Source organism: Sceloporus undulatus, chromosome 1 (assembly GCF_019175285.1).
Source record: "Sceloporus undulatus isolate JIND9_A2432 ecotype Alabama chromosome 1, SceUnd_v1.1, whole genome shotgun sequence".
Taxonomy (NCBI): Eukaryota; Metazoa; Chordata; class Lepidosauria; order Squamata; family Phrynosomatidae; genus Sceloporus; species Sceloporus undulatus.
In genome coordinates, this window is record NC_056522.1 from 869,172 (window position 1) to 888,850 (window position 19,679).

The following is a 19,679-nucleotide window of genomic DNA, read 5'->3' on the forward strand; positions in this document are numbered from 1 at the left end:
TCTTACACCCATCATCCCCCAGAAAGGCCAACACGACTCGATGGGAGTCCAACCAAACTGTGGGTGCCAAACAGGAATTGGTGGGTCAGGAGATGAGACCAAGAGTCAGGGAAAGCAGTCTGGATAAAGAGGCAATGCCCAGTTTGGAACTGAGGCTGCAATACAAGCAAGGCAGAAGAGGGAAAAAGCAGTGTGAGAATGGCAGAAAACCACAAAGTCAGCGAGGAAGCAAAAGCCACTGAGAAAGAAAATTTAAGAGGGAGAAAGTAGAGAAGGGAGACACCGTCTAGTGAAATGGGTGAGACAGCTGAAAGGAAGCACAGGTGTGCATTCAAATAATATTACACACAAAGAAAGAGAGGCAACTTCAGTGGGAGGAAGGTGGAAACCAGGCTCAGTTGAGCTTCCTTCCAAAGAATCCAGAGCAGAGTCTTAGATTCTGGAGAACATTCATGCTGCCAACCCCCAGAGCACTCATTCTTCTCTAGAAAGAGTTACAGCCTCACTTTCCTTTCTGGATTTCCATCCTGCCACTTGTCCTGACTGGCCCTTGGCTCTTTGCATGCATTCTCTCTTCTCTCTCTCTGCAAAGTACAGCGGATGTGCTTTCTGTATATGCTTTGACCTCCTCCACAGCTGAAATTTCACAGCAATTAAATTCCCTTCAAGCTTCAATTAATATCCTTCTCTTGACACGATAGGTGTTGCAGTCCATTCAAACAAATGGGACTAAGTTAGACTTTATACCAGGTGAAGGCCCAGCTCCATGCTGGCCTCTCTAAGTCATCTTCCTGGCATCCTCCATTTAAAGAATCCCTAGTAAAGACAGGAAGCCTTTACCTCGGCTCTTTGAAAGAACAGGCTGCTGTCTTGCCTCTGTGGTCAAAGGGCTTTGAATAAAGCAACCCCTCGATTTCCCTGGCCTGGTTTGCACAGAAATGGGAATCCGTGTCAGATCCCCCTTCCGCCACCCCCAAAGGCGTGTTCATTTTGAAAGCCAGACCTTGAGGCTGAAAATAATGAGAAAGCACCACCTAAATCAAAACAGCCACCAACTCCATTCAATGAAATGCAGCCACAAATGCTTTATTCAAAGGACAGGCCCATTTGTGTCACACAATTATAATGTTATGATTCCACTTTGGTCCATCATATGGGATCTGGGAGTTTTCAAGGTTTTGGGGTGGAGGGTGTTTAGAAATTGCAGCCAAAGAATTCCTCTGTCTCTCTGCAAAATACAGTCCCCAGGATTCTATTGTATGTGGCCACAACAGTTTAAATAGAGCCATTGCATTATAATTGTGTAGTGTGGATGGGCTTCAGGTTTGATTCCTTTAAAAAAGACCCGTTGGCTTTGCTTCCTGCCTTGTCCTATTTACCAGCTTAGAGCTAAACAACACTGTTAACAAACAACATGGAGGCCGGTGAGGGGGACGGAGACTGATAATGATCAGGATTATGACAGGGACACAAGAGAATTTCACCAGGCACCATCCCAGGACCACTGCACCAGGAATTCCTTTGCCCTGCCATACATCTGCTGCACCATATGTCACCAATGGCAGAGAGACCGCCAGCCCCCACCTTAAGATCAGGGACCCTCTCCCAGAGGGTCCCTTTAGTTCCTGGCAGCATTGTGAGGGAGAACTGCATTCCATGAGGCCACCATAACTGAGCTTCACCAGGCATAACTGCTAAGTCACTAACTGCAGAAACCTCCAGGTTACAGGAAGGAACATTATCTGGGGCACATAGCACTAGTTAAACTTTCCTCCTGGGCCTGCAGAATAAGAGAATAACATGGCATGGAGACGCCTGTTTGTATGGTGAGGCAGACACCGGCAGCTGTGGTTGTTGGTCCCATGTGTACGAAAGCGAGGCTTTGGTGCGGCGGACAAGCCCCTGTGCTTTTGGACCACATTTACTTCAGCCAAGTCTCACTACTAATAGGGAGCCCTAGGCAGCACAGAAATAGCTCTCCTCCTGCCTACTTTTATCCTCAGAACAACCATGGGAGGTAGGTCAAATTGATCTACTAAAAGTCTGTGTGTGATTCATAGGGCAGTCCAGCAAACCTTCTCTATTGCATTGAATTGTTTCGTTAGCAACCTGGAAAGTGGGAATGCATGGCATTAGTCTGACTGAGATATAAATCAATCTAGCATGAAATTCAAACCCTCTTTCCTTTGGACAGACACAGATACATCACAACTGTCACACACTCTTAATTTAACACCATGCTCTTGCCACTCTTGGCCATTAAATCTATTCTACAGCAGTGTTGCTTTCCTAGAGTGCAAGGCTCTGAGATTGCACACTGGCTCTCTGACCTACTATCACTTTGCATACAAGTACATACACCTAAGAATAAAAATGATCTACATACGGACACAGACAGACAGATATAATTATTTATATTCTGCCTTTTGCTGAAAACTGGGACTCAAGTCAGCTTACAAAAATATACACATATATGAAAAGTGAAGGTTAAAATATAGTCAAACTATATAGAGAATTAGGAACAGTTTGAAAGCTCAGGGCAGGCACAAGGCCAAACAGTAAGATTTACAGAGAAACAAAGAAATTGCTAGTTCCCAAAGGCCTGTTCAAATATTAAACTCTCCACTCTCCTATAAAACAAGAAGAAGCTGGGAGCCAGCCTAGCCTTCCTAGGAAGGGGCTCCTGAGCCTGGGAGCAGCCACTAAGAAAGCTGGCATTCCCACCAGGCATGTCTATGCGGGTGGCTGGAGGGAGTAGGCTTGTATAGAGGAGGCCCAGTGTCCATCTGATAGCCTAGACCCATGCCTAGGCCCAACAGAAGATGAAAGGCCCTTCCCTCCATCCCAGCTGCCATGGCTCTGGCTCCCAGAGGGAGAGAAGAAGAGGCAGGCACAGCTCCACCATGCCTAGGTCCCCCTGCCTCCATAAGCCTTCTGCCACTGCCTTGGCCTCTGAGGGAGATGGGGGTCATATATTTTCCAGACTTAACCCTGCTCCTCCTCTGCTACCCCTTTCCCTTGGGTTTCATGTCTTTTTGGATTATGTTTGGGTATGTTTAGCCTGGAGAAGCGAAAGTTAAGAGGTGATATGTTAGCCCTGATTAAAAATCTGATGGGATGTCACATTGAGGAGGGAGCAAGCTTGTTTTCTGCTGCTCCAGGGAACAGGACCCGGAGCAATGGATGCAAACTATAGGAAAAGAGACTCCACCTCAACATTAGGAGGAACTTCCTGATGGCAAGAGCTGTTTAACAGTGGAACACACTCCTTCCTCGGAGATTTTGGTGGAGTCTCCCTCCTTGGAGATGTTTAATTGTGAGTTCCTGCATGGCAGAATGGGGTTGGACTGGATCAGGGTCCTTGGGGTCTCTTCCAGTTCTATGCTTCTATAATAAGCCTGAGGGCCGGGCAATGTAAACTATTCATGAGCCACTCTGGGAGGTCTTTTTGACTGAAGAGTGGGTTATAAATATGCTAAATCAATTAAATAAATGAAGCAGGCCTGATTTGTTTAGCTTCACTTATGAAAAATATGGCAGAAGAACATTGCCAAATGTTTGTTCATTTTGATGCTCAGGTCCAAATGGGGCAGAAGTATTTCTTGGGGTAAAAATCATTCCTGCGCTAATATTCATTGTTTTCTCGCTGAGTCTTCCATCATCATGTCCTCCTTCCATTCTCTTCTAATGATTATTCACAAGGGCAAACTGAACCAACTGAGGATCATGAAGCTAGTTAACAGGATGCAAGCAGAAAAGGACAAGTGGCAGAGAGCCTCTCCTTGCGGAAAGAAGACAGATGTTACTGACCTGTGAAGACCAAACCCATAGGCCTAGGCCAGCATGGACACAAAAGGTTTACTTGGCATGAAGACAGAGATATATTTAGCTAACTATATACAGATATCTTTTGGCTTTATTATGAATTTCACATACTGACTAATTTGGCTTCTCTACATTTCCCTAAGGTTTAATTATTAGGACACTTATGAGTGCTTTCATTTTCATTATTATTTTTCCGTTGATGATTTACTGACATATTTTCAATAGGTGACAGCTGTTTTATCCGTTGTGTGCTTGCATGCAGCATCTGAATTGTGCTGAGCTTTCTTTTTATTATTATGATGGCCTGTGAAGGAGGAGGATGGGTCTCCAAAACATGTCAGTATGTTAGTTCATGGTTCTTGTTTCTTCTTCTGTGCTATTGCTGTTAATATATACAAACGTCCAATACTGACCTAGACAGACATCTTCACCTGCTTTTGATACAACCACTAAAAAGCCGCTCCCACAAAGCGTTAGGAGAAGTGCACACCACTCTTTTGAGCCAGCCAGCATGCAACACATTACAAAGCCATCGCTTACCATATCTGTAGCTTTATCTTCTTCCCTTGCAACTCAACAGTTTTGATCTTGAAGTCTATGCCTGTGAAATCAAACAGAATAAGACCCAAAATCAGCCATCTTGAGAAGCAGCTTTTCTGACAAACCCAAAGCGCTCCCCCGCCAACGCGCGCATGCACGCGCACACGGGCAAAGACTGACAGTCTGTGTACAAAAACTCCAGAGAGCCGTTACCTCCAAAGCTGACTCTGAAGGCTCAAGTACCAAACCATCATAACTTTATACCATCAAACAACGTATTGTTTTTTAATATTGGGAAGCTGCTCCCAGTCCTGGGAAAAGAGCAGGATACAAATAAATATTATAACAACAGTCTGCAACTTTGATTCTGGAGTATCAAAAGCCATAAGGACAACCCCCCCCCCAGAACAAAGTTCAAGGTTTCATGACCTATGAAGCAATAATAGAGAGGCAGGAATGGGTCTTTGTGTGTCCATGCGCACACAGTTGGGGAAAGGAGGAAGGAAGGACATAGGACTAGCTATGCAGCTCTAGACTTTTGTATGACACCCTCATCCTTGCTTTGTTTCTCACCCCAAGGGACAACTGATGCCAAGAGGAGGCCAGGGAGAATCTAACCCAGCCTTTGGTCTTGTACCTCCTGAAAGATATTAATGCCATTTCCCATGTCAGCCTTGCTGGGATGGAAACCGGGGTATCATACTCCGCCAGTTTACTTCCTGGCTGGATGGGCTTTTCCAGGTGGTATTTCTGGGACTCTCACTTTACTCAGAGTCCGCTTTATTACTGTCTTGGGGCTGAAGCTGCTGAATGAGGTGGTCCAAACTACAGCCCCATCCTCTCACCTCAAAACCAAGCCCCTTTCTGCATTATTGCTCACACCCGAAGAGATGACCCCTGAGCCCTTAACATAAAGCAGGTTCAGGGTGTACGAGATTAAGCTTTATACAGTCTCCCCTCCATAACCACAGATTTCACATGCACAGATTCCACCCTCTATGGCTTGATAATATTTTTAATGTCTCTCTGTGTGTGTGTGTGTGTGTGTGTGTGTGTGTGTGAGAGAGAGAGAGAGAGAGAGAGAGAGAGAGAGAATAGCATATGCTTACTGTGATTTGACTAGGGCATAAAAATGATTATGCAGTAACTGCAAAGTATAACAAGTCACTAAAAGGACAATCTGAAATAATAAGTGTCCATAACAAAGTCAATTCGCAGTTTAAAAAACCAGAATCCTGAAGGTAAGTGATATGAAGTGTAGAATCCTGTAACTTGTGAGGAATTCGAGGTTTGGAGATAACAAGATTGGAAAATTGTGAACATGACTATGCAGAACATTAAATTGAAATGTATGGTACTAAGGACACTGCTTTACTACCCGACTGTCTATAAAGGGATTTGGGCATCCATGGATTTTGGTATCCATGTTGAGGTGGAATCTCTTTTCCTGTAGCTTGCATCCATTGCTCCATTGTGTCCTGTTCTCTGGAACAGCAGATAACAAGCTTGCTCCCTCCTCAATATGACATCCCTTCAAATGCTTAAACAGCCCTGATGGGATTGCCAGCCCTGACACGAAGCAACGAGTGAAAGGCTTTATTTGTAACTTCAATTGGTTCCCTCACAGCATTTGAGGGGGGTTCAATTTCCGGTTAAAACCTTCGAAATAAGACTTCAAATGTGCTATTGCAAACATTAACCAAACATTTCCTAGAGGCACGGGGGGGGCACAGAAAAGGTTAGCAACCCCAGCTTTAGGGAATATAGGTCATGCATGGACCAGACCGAGTTGCAAGGCTTCCACCAAGCACTTGGAGGCATTTAAAGAACCCAAGAGCTTCTGCTGTGCCAGCAGAGGGAGCGGGTTTCTCTCCTTGTGTCCAACTCAGCCAGGACAGCGTCTCTCTGGCCGATCCCAAGCAATGAGTCACCAGCCTGAGTCAGGAGTATTCCCCTTTTGCTTACTTACACTTTCCTTCAGTACTTTCCCTGCAACCTACCACTAACATAGTCAAAAGCTGTATTAGTTGAGACCAATGGTTCCCAAACTTTGTTCCTCCAGATGTTTTGGACTGCAACTCCCAGGAGCTTCTGGGAGCAAGAGAGGGCAGAGAGAAGCTTGTATGCTGATGATGCTGTCCCCCAAACTCCAGAAGACTGCTCCCAGCCATTTCATATACTGTAAATGTTAAGCATCATGGGAGGCTGAATGGAGCCCCAAGGGTCAACACTGCATAAATGTCAAGGGGTCAAACCTCATTGCCTACACTTGGGAGCAACTCTGTAAACAAGACTGGAAGCAATGTAAAATGGTACATGCACACACTCCCAATTCACAAACCACTCTAGAAGGAAACCATGGGCAATACTACTGAATCCAATTGAGGAAGTGAGATATATCAACAGGGCAGAGAGTGCGTGCGCACATGCACACGCACTCTCTCTCTCTCTCTCTCTTATGGGTCAGTCATATAACAGGACAAGCAACACTTTTTGGGACCATGTCCAAGCTTAAAGCTGGAGTGCAATGGGTCAAAACAGCCTGCTTCACTGAGGAGTCATTCCAGTTCAGTCACCTTCCTCAAAGAGGGTTAATAATAATAATATTATTTATTTGTATCCCGCCTCTCCCTGTATTGGATCAAGGCAGGTAACAACAAACATAAGAACAATAAAAATAAACACAAGCCATAAGTAAAAAACATAGCAAAACATATGAAATCCAATTCCCTATCTCCCTCCCACCTTAAAACACCAGTAAAAATGACAGTTCCCAACTGGAGAGTGAACATTCCCAGGAGGTCAGTTTGGGAAGGCCTGCCGGAGTTGGGTGCAGTTGTCACTTTAGGTTCAAGGGAGAGCCTCTTCCGGAGATTAAACACTTTTACCATCCTATGTAAAAAGGAAGGGTCTAGACCCAATGGCTGTGGCACAATTTCTAGGAGCTATATAAATTTTGATTGAGATCAATATGCAATTATGCATGTAAAGAACTTGGAAATTATTCTAATTTAATGTAAATAAATACAGATGCAATCAAACACCAAATTACTCCTTTCTGTGTAATTATTTTTCTCTTTTAAACAAGAGAGAACTTTCTTCAAGCTGACAGCACCCAATACACCCACCATTCCTGGAGTACCTGGAAAGCCAAAGGACTGAGTCAAAAGACAAACTGTCATCTCAATATGCTTCCACAAGCCGAGACTAACTTTGCTCAAAGCAGGAAACCAGAGGGCTTCAGCGCTGCATTGACTCAATAAACCCCCAAAGTATGATCCACTGTGTACCAAGGCTGCCATTCAGGAGGGGTGCAAATGTCATAGTAGACACACGCTTAACCATTCCTGACTGGGAGACCAGGAGTGGGCAGGTAAAGCATTTCCGGCTGCTTCCTTTGACTAATCAGCTTCAAACTCTCTTCTAAGTGGGAACGCTGGTTGTGCCGGCCAATGGCTCAGTGCACTTTCAAAGCAGAGGAAAAGAGTATGTGATCATAGAATCCTAGAGTTGGAAGCGACCCCAAGAAGGGCCCTGATCCAGACCAACTCCTTTATTCTGCCATGCAGGTACTCTCAATCAAAGTATCCCTGACAGATGGCCATCCCGCCTCTGTTTAAAGACCTCCAAGGAAGGAGACACCACCACTCTCCAAGGGAGTGTGTTCTGCTGTAGAACAGTCCTTACTGTCAGGAAGGTCTTCCTAATGTTGAGCTGGAATTTTTTTCCTGGAGCTTGAATCCACTGCTTTGCATCCTATTCTCTGGAGCAGCAGAAAACAAGCTTGCTCCCTCCTCAATGTGACATCCCTTCAAATACTTAAAGAGGGCTATTATATCACCCCTTAACCGTCTCTTCTCCAGGCTAAACATACCCAGCTCACTCCCAAATCTTAAGACATTTTTATGAACTCCTACAAAGCACTAAACTCTGAAGCACTATACATATATTGAACGCTAAGACCTGTTCACAGGCTTGCAATCTGGTAGAAACAAAGCAAAAGATGTGAGGAAGGAATAGGGAGAAAAGATGAACATAAATGCTGGATCAACAGCTCTTTCTCTGGCTGACAGATGGGGCCAGGCTGACATGGCTCTGAAATCACCAGCATTAACCCAGCACTGACCCACAGGGACTGAAGCGACTGCTGCTCCACACGCCTTCAAGAACGCTACCTGGATCTGGTTGGCAGTCACGAGTTTTAAGACCCAGCGCACGGTCTGAAGGCTGAGAAGAGTTGGGAACCTAGCAGGGAAAAGTAATAAACCCTGGAAAACATGCAAAGTGTTTTTGTAGCACCCTCGAGACTAACTGTGCAAAAGAAGTTGTAGCATAAGTCTTCGGAGGAAGTAGGCCAAGTCTACAAAAGAGTATGCTGCACCTTCTTTGCTGAGCTTAGTCTCAAAGGTGATACAGGGTGCCTTTGCATATTGATATTCAAAATTAACATGGCTATGCCTGGAAAGCATGAAACCGAGGCTTAAAAGAACTATTAAAACTGAACTACATGTTACTGAAAGTAGTTATGAGTGGCCTTTGACTAAGCGGAGGACGGAGAGGGGCTGTTTGAGCCTGTACTTTCCTGGGGGGTTTTCTCTTCAAAATATTTCACTCTGGATATTACAAACCCTTTATTCTTTGCCTGTTAAGCAGAAAAAGAAACTGGGTTCATGTAGTAATCTGACTATTCAAGGCACTGTTAAGCCACAACTATTTTTCACCCAAAGCTATACCAATAGTCGATCCTTTCCTTGTAAAAGTATCACAGAACTACAGTCCCTTTTACAGAAGCAGAGAGTGGGAAGAGACCACAAGAGCCACCCAGTCCAACACCCTTCTGCCATGCAGAAACTCACAATCAAAACACCCCCAAAAGATGGCCATCTAGTCTCTGCTTAAAAGACCTCCTAAGAAGGAGGCTCTACCACTCCTCATGGGTTTCCAAGGCAGCATCTCCCACTGTCAAACAGCTGGAATCTCTTTTCCTGTAGCTTACATCCACTGTTCTGGGTCTTGTTCTCTGGAGCAGCAGAAAACAAGCTTGCTCCCTCCTAAATATGACTTCAAATATTTAAACAGAGCTATCATATCACCTCTTAACCTTCTCTTCTCCAGGCTAAACACCCCCAGCTCCCTAAGTCTTTCCTCATAAGGCATGGTTTCCAGGCCCTTCACCAGTTTAACTGCCCTCCTCTGGACACACTCCAGTTTATCCACATCCTTCTTGAATTGTGGTGCTCAGAACTGGACACGGGATTATTCCATGCAACCCCCAAAAACCAATTTTATTAAATTATGCTAGGGAAGGGACTGGGGAGCAAGGGAGGACATTACACACACACACAGGTCATAGTTCAATAGGTCACTGACAACTCAATAAACCATCTCCTTCAAATACTTGTCCTAACTAATCTTTTATTTTCATTTTCCATTCCAATTTCGAAAGCAGAAGAAACCACACTCATCATCCACTGGCTACTTGCATGTCGTACACAGCAGATGACGGCCCACTGGTGTAAGCAGACGCTTTGACCAGATCTTATACAAGAATACTAAATGCAAACACTGAAGCACAAATCTTATTTGTTCACTGAGATCTCTAGGATCCTTCAGCAACTGCATCCTTCCAATTCAGAAGTGCAACCATCAACTTAGAAAGCTGTATTAAAGCTAGGAAGCTGGCTAGATAGCTTGGCAGCCAACCAGTCTGGAAAAGGGGCAAAAATATCCACAGTTGGGCAAGACCTTTGTTATGACCCAACAAAATGCTACAAAGGAGTTCTTGTAGTTTCCTTTTACATTTCACAAAACCTACGCTGCAAAGTTTTAAGACTTTTTAGCTCTTCTGATGTGTTGACTGAAAGCATGACTAAGGGAACTCAACTGCTGTACTCTTGCTTCTCAGAAGGCTGTCCCTCACCAGCTTCTGAGACACTCAAGATGGATTCCTTGTTAGAGTCACTGCAGTGCCAAAGGACTCTGAATAACTCTGGGAAGCTTTACTCTCCTTGCAAAGGGAGCTAGACTAGCATTCGCTGCCTATTATCATTCCTTTACCTGTAAAGGCACTGAATAGCTATTTCAGGAGATCAGAGAAAAAGACTGTCAAAAAGATTTGCTATGCAGAGCAAGTTTAGAGACAAAGGCGGGTTACAGACGGGCAGGGGAGGACATCTTGGAGGTGTATTCAGCTGAATGCGGAGCCTCCAGACGGCCCGCCCCGGGGGCGTGCTTCAGGTGTTGGAGCTTCCACACGGGGGGGGGGGGCAATGAAGACGCCTCACCTGGGTCCGTTTCAGACCCAGAGCTTCCATACTGCCGCCTCGGAGGACGCTGCAAAAAGAGAAGCAGCTTCCGCACGGGCAGCCCAAACCGCGGCTTTTTTTTTCTTTTGCCGCATGAGAAGTGCGCAGCTTCGCAGCTGCAGCGCTAAGCAGCGGCGGCAGAAAGCCTGTCTGCGCATTTAAAGCACCCAAGCCCCTTTAAACTTTTTCCCTGTGACTTTAAAGCTAGGCAGGAGTGGTGTGAGGTAGCAATGTCCAAATTCTGTCCTTCCAGGCGTTTGGACTTCATCTCCCAGAATCCCAGACCACAGTGCAAGGTGGCTGGGGATTCTGGGAGATGAAGTCCAAACGCCTGGGAGGACAGAGTTTGGAGATTGCTGGTTTGGGGACCAGTGAGCCAGGCATGGTGAGAGGAGAGAACAGGAAGGGTAGAATAGAGTAGATAGGGCTGGGAGGGAACACATGCCCTGGGAGGCGAAATGATGTCTTTATGGGACATCATGGGACCTAGTGCCTTGTCAGTGCTCCCTGCCCCTTGATCCCAGGCCCTCTCTAGTTGCCCTTTGCCTTTGGGGGCAAGTTTAGAGGGCATCAAAAGGTCTTGGGCACATTCAAGCTCCGGGGTCTCTTTTTTTTTTCCTTTGCCGGCTGGCGAATGCGCAGCTGCGCCGCGCTAAACGGCGGCGGCAGAAAGCCTATGGGCACATTTAAAGTGCCCAAGCCCCTTTAAAACAATGGTGGTCTCCTGCCAGCTGGTGATCAGCTGGTGTTGGCATCCTTGTCCACTTGCACTTTGCCAGTGTCACCAGCATCATAGATGCCTCCTCTCCTTTGGTCCCCGTGCTCCTGCTGAATCTGCAATGCACAGCCACAGCTGTCTCCGCTGCCACCGCTGTCCCCCTGCCATCTCCCCTCACCTCCCTTGTACATATGTCAATATTTACAGTTTTAGCGTTTTTTATTGTTAGGTGAAAATGGCACAGGAATGTGTGTAGGGGTGCACTTTAAAGTTCAAACTTTCCAAGCAGCGCATGCGTACATGTTGCTCTAGGGTTAGGGTTAGGGTTAGGGTTACGAGGCTTAAAATGCGCCGCAGCTGTGCCTCAGCTTCCACAGCTGCATGGCAGCGGACGTTGCAATTAAAGCCTGACTGCAAACTGTGCATGTCCCAAGACCCCAACTCACTATGCGACGGAGCTTTTAAATGGGCAACTTAAAGTAGCAGCGTAGCAATTCTGGTGTACCGGTGCAGCAGCTCTCATGGCTTCTTCCACTTCTCGATATGTGTCAGCATTCAGGTAGGACTGCTCCAGTTTCTGCAGTTACTCCAGTTTCTGGGACCATATAGCTATAATGTCAGCCGTCTCAGTATGAGACCAAGACGTCCCCCTGCCTTTTTTCGGGGTGCTGGTGGATGGCTGAGCCATCCTGCCTGGTGGCAAAGGGGAGCCGCCACACAGCTGTGCCAGGAGCAGCTGAACTGTGCCCGTTCCCAGGTGAAAATGGCGCAGGAATGTGTGTAGGGGGTCACTTTAAATCCCAGACTTTCCCTTTTCACTTTCTACAACCAAAACATCCGCCGGAAAAAGTTACAACTTCCCGCGGTTCTAGCAACGCATGCGCACAAGTGGCTCTAGGGTTAGGGTTACGAGGCTTAAAATGCGCCGCAGCTGTGCCTCAGCTTCCACAGCTCCATGGCAGCGGACGTTGCAATTAAAGCTTGGCTGCAAACCACGCATGTCCCGGGAACCCGACCCATTATGGGACGCAGCTGACACGGAGCTTTTAAACCGGCAACTTATATTTGCGGCGTAGCAATTCTGACGTATCAGTGCAGCAGCTTACAGACGGAGCTGCGCAGGTACGTATCAAACAGAAAAGAAGCGGAAAAAAGCAGCACCTTTTTAATGCCGCTTCTTCCCTTTAAGTATTTAAACAGGGCTATCATATCACCTCTTAACCGTCTCTTCTCCAGGCTAAACATCCCCAGCTCCTTAAATCTTTCCTCATAGGTCATTATTTCCAGACCATTCACCATTTTGGTTGCCCTCCTCTGGACACGCTCCAGTTTCTCAACATCCTTTTTGAATTGGGGTGCCCAGGACTGGACACAGTATTCCAGGTGAGGATCTGCTGACAATATGCTCAGAAAAACAAAACTGGATTTCTGTTTTTGCCATTAGGGGTTTGGCTATTGTGCTAATGATGGTGTTAAAGGGCCAAACTGTCATGGGGTGCACAGGCTGCCTAATGATATCAGAAAGGCAGCATTAAATCTCTGGTTTGGTGATCAAGACTGAGCTACAGCCATTCCCAGGTCTTGACAGTCTCTCTTCCTCCTCCTCCTCCTGCCCTTTCATTGCATGAGGAGAAGAGTGAATCATAACAACAACAGAAATAATAATAATAATTTATTATTGTTGTTGTTGTTAATTTCTTACCCACCTTTCCTTGTGGATCGAGGCGGGGCAGAACAACAAATAAAAAAAGCCTATAAAACCAATACATTTCAAAATTCATTAATAAATACTTAATTTACTGTGTCTGTGTCACATGCGCGCTGACAAAGGCAGTGGGATACCTGGATGTAATTTAATATAAACCTGAATAGGCCTGCTAGAAGAGACTGGTCTTTTCTGCCAATTCCAACACTGAGAGCTTTTCGACAGGTCATTCCACAGTCTGGGGTGACTGAATAAAATGTCCTTGGGGTAACAGTCACCCTTAGTTTTGGTGTGGTGAAGTAGGTGTCTCCCAGAGGCCTTGAGTATATGGCACAGATTATACAGGAAAAGGAGATCCTGTAAGTAACCTGGAGCCAAAAGCTACCAGTTTAGAAGATGGATGGCATGTTGGCATTCTTGGCATGGGGTTGGATCTGATTGCCCTTGAGGTCTCTTCCAACTTTATGATTCTATGAGTTCTGTGCTAAAATCAAACTCAGAGAATTGCAGGTCCAATCAAATAAGATAAAGGAGGCAGACCAAACTATGGTCAAACTAAACCAGAGGTGGGCCACACATGGCTCATAGATTACAGTCGGCTCCCCACCCCTCTTTCCCCATGTCCCTCTGAATCAGTGGTTCTTAGCATTCAGTCCTTCGGATGCTTTGGACTTCAGCTCCCAGAAGCCCCAGCTAGCAGGGACTATAGGAGGGATACAGACTGGCAGAAAGGGGCAGCGAGACACCATCCCCTTCTGCCCTGGATGGAGGCAGCTGCAGAGAAACGGCATGGCCTCTGGGAGGCCTAAAAAGAACCTGCTCCCTGCCGCACGCAGGGTGACATTGGCACACTCCCGCATGATCATGACATCCATGCGGTGCTGTTTAGGCACTGTGCTGCGTGTATGTCATCACTGCGCACCCCCATGCCAACATTAAGGCTGGGCACGTGTGGACGCCCTGCCCTACCTAACCCTAATTTTGGCCCCAGGCCAGTGCAAAGCACCAGTCTGTACCAAGCCTATAGTCAGGAAGCATGGGAGCTGAAGTCCACAAAATGTGACACACAGACGGCTGAGAACCTCTGCATGATCCTTATCACAACTGGATTTGGCATTGCAGTGGCAGCAAAACTGTCCCCCACTCCACTGTTTTAAGTAAGAAGAACACATCAATTCAAAGGGAAAAGGACAGGTTGCTTACTTGTAACTGTAGTTCTTCGAGTGGTCATCTGTGAATCCACACAAATAGGTTATTCTGCACCTGCGCAGCATTTCCAGATCCTAGTGGAATCGCTAGGGAAGACTTTTTGGCAGTAGCTCCGCCCACCCTCTACAAAGGCAGGAGGTCTTCCCACCCTTTCTCAGTTCCAAAAAAGGTCCGCCCTAAGAGCAGACAAGGAAGAGAGACGGACACGACAGAGGGGAAGATGGGTGGGATTTGTGTGGATTTGCAGATGACCACTCAAAGAACTACAGTTACAGGTAAGCAACCTGTCCTCCTTCTTCGTGGTCTCTGTGAAGCACACAAATGGGTTAGACTGGCAAGCTTGTTCCTCTGTGGAGGAGGGAGTGTCCTGGCAATAAATAAATTATTAAACCAGAAAAGAGAGTGAGTGTCATCATTTGACAGGTGCCAACTAACCTTAGTGCATTCTGGAAAGGAGAACAGCTCTGCCAAAGGCTGCTTCACATTGGTGTCTGGTATCAAGTCTGTAGTGCTTGATAAAGGTCAGAGGTTGTGAGCATACTGCAGCCTTGCAAACGTCCTCCAAGGGAATCCCGGAGAGGAATATACCGCCCTGGTGGCGGGGGCTTGGATTCGAGCAGGCAGAGTCTTCCCAAAAATCTTGTAAGAGAGAAGGATTGTGGAAGTCACCCACTTAGAAAAACGTTGAGGTGTGACTGGAAGCCCCATTTTGGGGCTGGAATAGCAGACAAAGAGTCTGGGGCAACGACGAGAGGACGCTGTCCTGTCGAGGTAGAAGGCTAGCGCCTGCCTGACGTCAAAAGAATGGAGTCGGCGCTCAGTGTCGGTGGTCGGGTTTGGTGCTAGGGTGGGCAGATGATGTCCTGGCTGAGATGAAATGCGGACACAACTTTTGGTAGAAAGGAAATGTCCGGACGGAGGACAACATTGTCCTTTAAAAACTTCAGAATTTCAGGTACGGTGAGTCCATACGGAGGGCACAAAGTTCACTGGTCCGGCGTGCTGAGTAATGGCTACCAAGAAGGCTGTCTTCCAGGTGAGAAGTCTGAGGTCACAGGAAGCCAGAAGTTCAAAAGGTGAGGTAGTGAGTGCTGCCAAGACGAGCTGGAGGTCCCAGGCGGGGATAGGGATGGCTGCTGGCGGGCTCAGGTTGGCAAGGCCCTTGAAAAATTTCTTCACAAGTGTGTCAGTGAAGAAGGATGGGCGGCCGGAGAATTAGTAGCAGGCACAAATGGCCTCAAGGTAGCATTTTAAGGACGAAATGGAAAGTCCAGATGCTGACAGGAGGTGGAGGAAGTCCAATGACAGAGACATTGACTTCCGAAGAGGTAAGCCCGTTGAGGACAGAAAAGTACAACATTTAGCCCACTTAAGGGCATAGGAGCGCTGGGTGGAAGGCTTTCAAAAAGCCAGGATAATTTCTCAGACCAGTACTGAGAGCTAAGTCAAGGCTGGATCCTCCACGCCACGAGACGGAGAGTGTCCACGTCAGGGTGGCGAACCCAACCGTCGTCAAGGGTCAGGAGGTCGGGACGGAGTGGCAGAGGACAGAATTGGCTGTTGGAGAGATGGAGGAGGGGGGCGAACCACGGCTGTCTCAGCCACTAAGGGGTGATCAGGATCGCGTCCGATCTGTCTGTGCATAGCTTTGCTACCACTCTGATGATCAGAGGAAATGGGAGGAAGGTGTAGAACTTTTTGCCGGACCACTGGAAGAAGAAGGCATCCCCTCAGGACAGAGGTGAAGTGGTTGCAATGAGTGTTGAGATGAGAGGCAAAAAGGTTGACATCCGGCATTCCCCACAGAGAAAAGAGGCGGAAGGCAACCTGAAGATACAGTTGCCACTCTTGACAAGAGTCTGGAGTCCTGCTCAGCTTGTCTGCAAGTTCGTTTTCCTCCCCAGGGAGGTGTATGGCTTGCAAGGTGATCTGCTTTCAGATGCACCAGTTCCAAATTTGAAGGGTGAGGCCGAGAAGAGTGGTCCATCTGGTACCACCCTGTTTGTTGATGTAATACAGGGGTAGGCAACCTTTTTGAGCCGGGTTGCTGTCCCTCAGGCGACTGGGGGCCGAAGCGGTGGGTGGGGCTTCCACCTTCTGGGGGCGGGGCCATGTGCTGGGGGTGGAGCTTCCACCCTCCGGGGGTGGAGCTGCATGCCAGGGGCGGAGCTTCCACCATCTGGGGGCCAGGCTTCCTCCTCTTTGCCGGCCCCTGACGGGGCCCCAGGCCCCATCAGAGGCCAGCAAAAAAGCCGGTGGGGGCCGCCAGCGCTGGAGGCCTCCCCCTCTTTGCCGGCCCCTGACAGGGCCCCAGGCCCCTCAGAGCCAGCAGCAAAAAGCGGTGTGTGGGCCGCCTGTGCTGGAGGCCTCCTCCTCTTTTGCCGGCTCTTTTGGCCGTCGCTGGGGCCCTCCAAGAGGGCTCCGGTGGTGGCAGTGGCCCTGGGAGGCCCTTTGCCATTGTCGGGCCCTCTTGGAGGGCCAGCGAAGGCAACCGGCCTCCTAGAGGCCCGCCACTGCGCTGGGGCCCGAGGCCATCTGGAGGGGCGCTGGCATCGGGCCTCCCAGAGGGCTCCAGTGGCGGCCACGGGCCTCTGAGAGGCCCTTTTGCCATTGCCAGCGATGGCAACCGGCCTCCCAGAGGCCCACTGTCCCCTCTGGAGTCCTCCTGGAGGCCCCTGAAGACAGCAACCGGCCTCCTAGAGGCCCACTGCTGCCTCCGGAGCCCTCCTGGAGGATGCCGGCGCCGGCCTCACAGAGGCCCACTGCCCCCATTGGAGCCCTGTTTGAGGGCTCTGGGGCTGCAGCGGGCCTCCTAGAGGACGCCGCCAATGGCGGTGAAGTCTCGCACAACCTTCCCCGAGGTCGCGCGAGACTTCACCTCTAGGCCACCGCCATTTCCCCCCAAAATGGCAGCGAAGTCTCACGCGACCTCAGGGAAAGTCACGCGAGACTTCACCGCCATTTTGGGGGGGAAATGGCGGCACCCGGAGCGGCGAAAGGCCGCAATTGGCGGTGGCGGCAGCAGCCAGGGGCCGGCCAAAAGGCCTCTGCAGGCCGCATCCGGCCCGCGGGCCGGAGGTTGCCAACCCCTGATGTAATACATCACAGCCGTATTGTCCGTGGGGACGACAACGACCTGGTTCTGCAGGGAGGGCTCGAAGGCCTTCAATGCTTTTCTGTACTGCCAACATCTCGAGTGTTGATGTGGAGTTGGCGTTCTTTGGGATACCATCTCCCGTGGACAGAGAGGTTGTCAAAATAGGTTCCTCAGCCCATGTTTGAGGCCTTGGTGGTCAATGAGGTCTGTGGTGGTGGGGGCACAAAGGGAATGCCCACCAAGACATTGTGAGGGTTGAGCCACCAGGGAGAGAGCAGGTGACAGGCCTCAGGACAGTGATCCACTTCCGTGGGTCGTCGAAGGCAGGGTTGAAGACTGAAAGGAGCCATGACTGGAAGAGACGCATACAGAGGCGGGCGCAAGGCGTGACATATGTTGTGGATGCCATATGGCCGAGGGCGACCTGAGCTGTTCACGCAGTGATGCGCTGGAAAGCAAGGTAGTGACAAATTGCAGACCTGAGGTTGAGGAACTTGTCGTGAGGAAGGTATGCTCTGCAGGTCATGGAGTCCAAGATGGCCCCTATGAAGCGCACCTGCTGGTTTGGGCAGAGGGCGTACTTCTCCCTGTTGATCATGAGTCCCAAGTGGGGAATGAGAGAGAGTGCTGACTCGAGGTGGGAGAGGAGCATCTGCCTGGACGGGGCCACAAATAACCAGTCATCGAGGTAAGGAAAGACAATGTTTTGTTGGCGGAGGTATGCAGCTACGACCGCCATGCACTTTGTGAAAACTCTCAATGCAATGGAAAGTCCAAGAGTGGTGGAAGTGGGCCAGGCGATCCCCAAAGGGAGTTGATAGAACGGAGTGCACTGGGGAGCTTCAGAAGTGGCGCTTGCCTTGTTCTGCATCCTGCTTATGGAAGGGTTGCTTGTATTTTTGTTTTTGTTGGCGTTTCCCCTGTTGTTGGGGAGGGAAGGGCTGTTGTTGGTAGTCCGCGGACTGGTTGGATCTGCCCTGGTTGGGGAGATAGGGTGGTCTTTGCCAGCCCGAACGGCGTTGAGAGAAAGGAAGGCGAGAAGTGGAGGAAGAAGACATACCGTATTTACGGGCTGTGTTCTTCATTTTGTTTTTGAAGTCCAGCTTCTCATCAGTCTCCTTATGAAACATACCTGTGGCATTGAAAGGGAGCTCTTCAATGGCCTGTTTGGCTTGAGGCATTAGGTCTGAAGACCTTAGCAAGGCGTGGCATTGGAGGGGCAGGGCACTCGAGAGTTGTCGGGAAGCGCAGTCAGCCGAGTGTCAGACCGCTAAAATCTGGTGTGAGGCCAGTGCATGAGCTTCTGCATGGATGGCCATGGCCGTCCATCTTCTGTCCTCAGGGAGGTCTTCATACAAGGGAAGAGCTTTTTCCCAAAGCTGCTGTTGGTAGGCAGCCATACAGGCTGAGTAGTTCTAGATTTTGAGGTCCAGGACTGCGGAGGCATAGGATTTCCGTGCCATGGTGTCGAGCTTACAATCCTCTTTGTCATTAGGGGTCAAAGCTGTCTTCGGGGCTAAGCGAATCTGTAAGGCTTCCACAATTGTCGAATTCGGGCAAGAGTGCTCAAAAACCAAATCTCTTCCAAGGGTGTGATACGGTAAAGATTTTCAAGTTTCTTGGTGGAAGTTTTTTGTGCGTTTTTCGGGCTATGTGGCCATGTTTCAGAAAAGTTTCTTCCTGACTTTTCGCCAGCATCTGTGGCTGGCATCTTCAGAGAATGTTTGCCTGGAAAGATATAGGATGGGTGACACCTGGCTGAATGAAACTACGTGTGAAAGGGATCTAGGAGTCCAAGTAGACCACAAGTTGAACATGAGTGAACAGTGTGATGCGGCAGCTAAAAAGGCCAATGCTATTTTAGGCTGCATCAATAGAAGTATAGTGTCTAGATCAAGAGAAGTAATAGTGCCACTCTATTCTGCTTTGGTCAGGCCCCACCTAGAATATTGTGTCCGGTTCTGGGCACCACAATTCAGAAAGGACATTGAGAAACTGGAGCCCTGTGTCCAAAGGAGGGCGACAAAAATGGTGAAGGGTCTGGAAACCATGCCCTATGAGGAACGACTTAGGGAGCTGGGGATGTTTAGCCTGGAGAAAAGAAGGTTAAGAGGTGATATGATCGCCCTGTTTAAATATTTGAAGGGATGTCATATTGAAGAGGGAGCAAGCTTGTTTTCTGCTGCTCCAGAGAACAGGACCCGGAACAATGGATGCAAGCTGCAGGAAAAGAGATTCCACCTGAACATTAGGAGGAACTTCCTGACAGTAAGGGCTGTT

At 48.5% G+C, this 19,679-nt stretch overlaps 1 protein-coding gene across 1 annotated transcript in view; it reads right to left on the minus strand.

The window, feature by feature from the left end:
- Positions 1-19,679, minus strand: part of RAB10 (RAB10, member RAS oncogene family) — a 64,392-nt gene that overhangs the window by 25,197 nt on the left and 19,516 nt on the right. Inside the window, exon 2 of the mRNA XM_042455691.1 lies at positions 4,366-4,426. Coding sequence (XP_042311625.1) covers positions 4,366-4,426 — 61 coding nt within the window. The remainder of the gene's footprint in view (positions 1-4,365; positions 4,427-19,679) is intronic.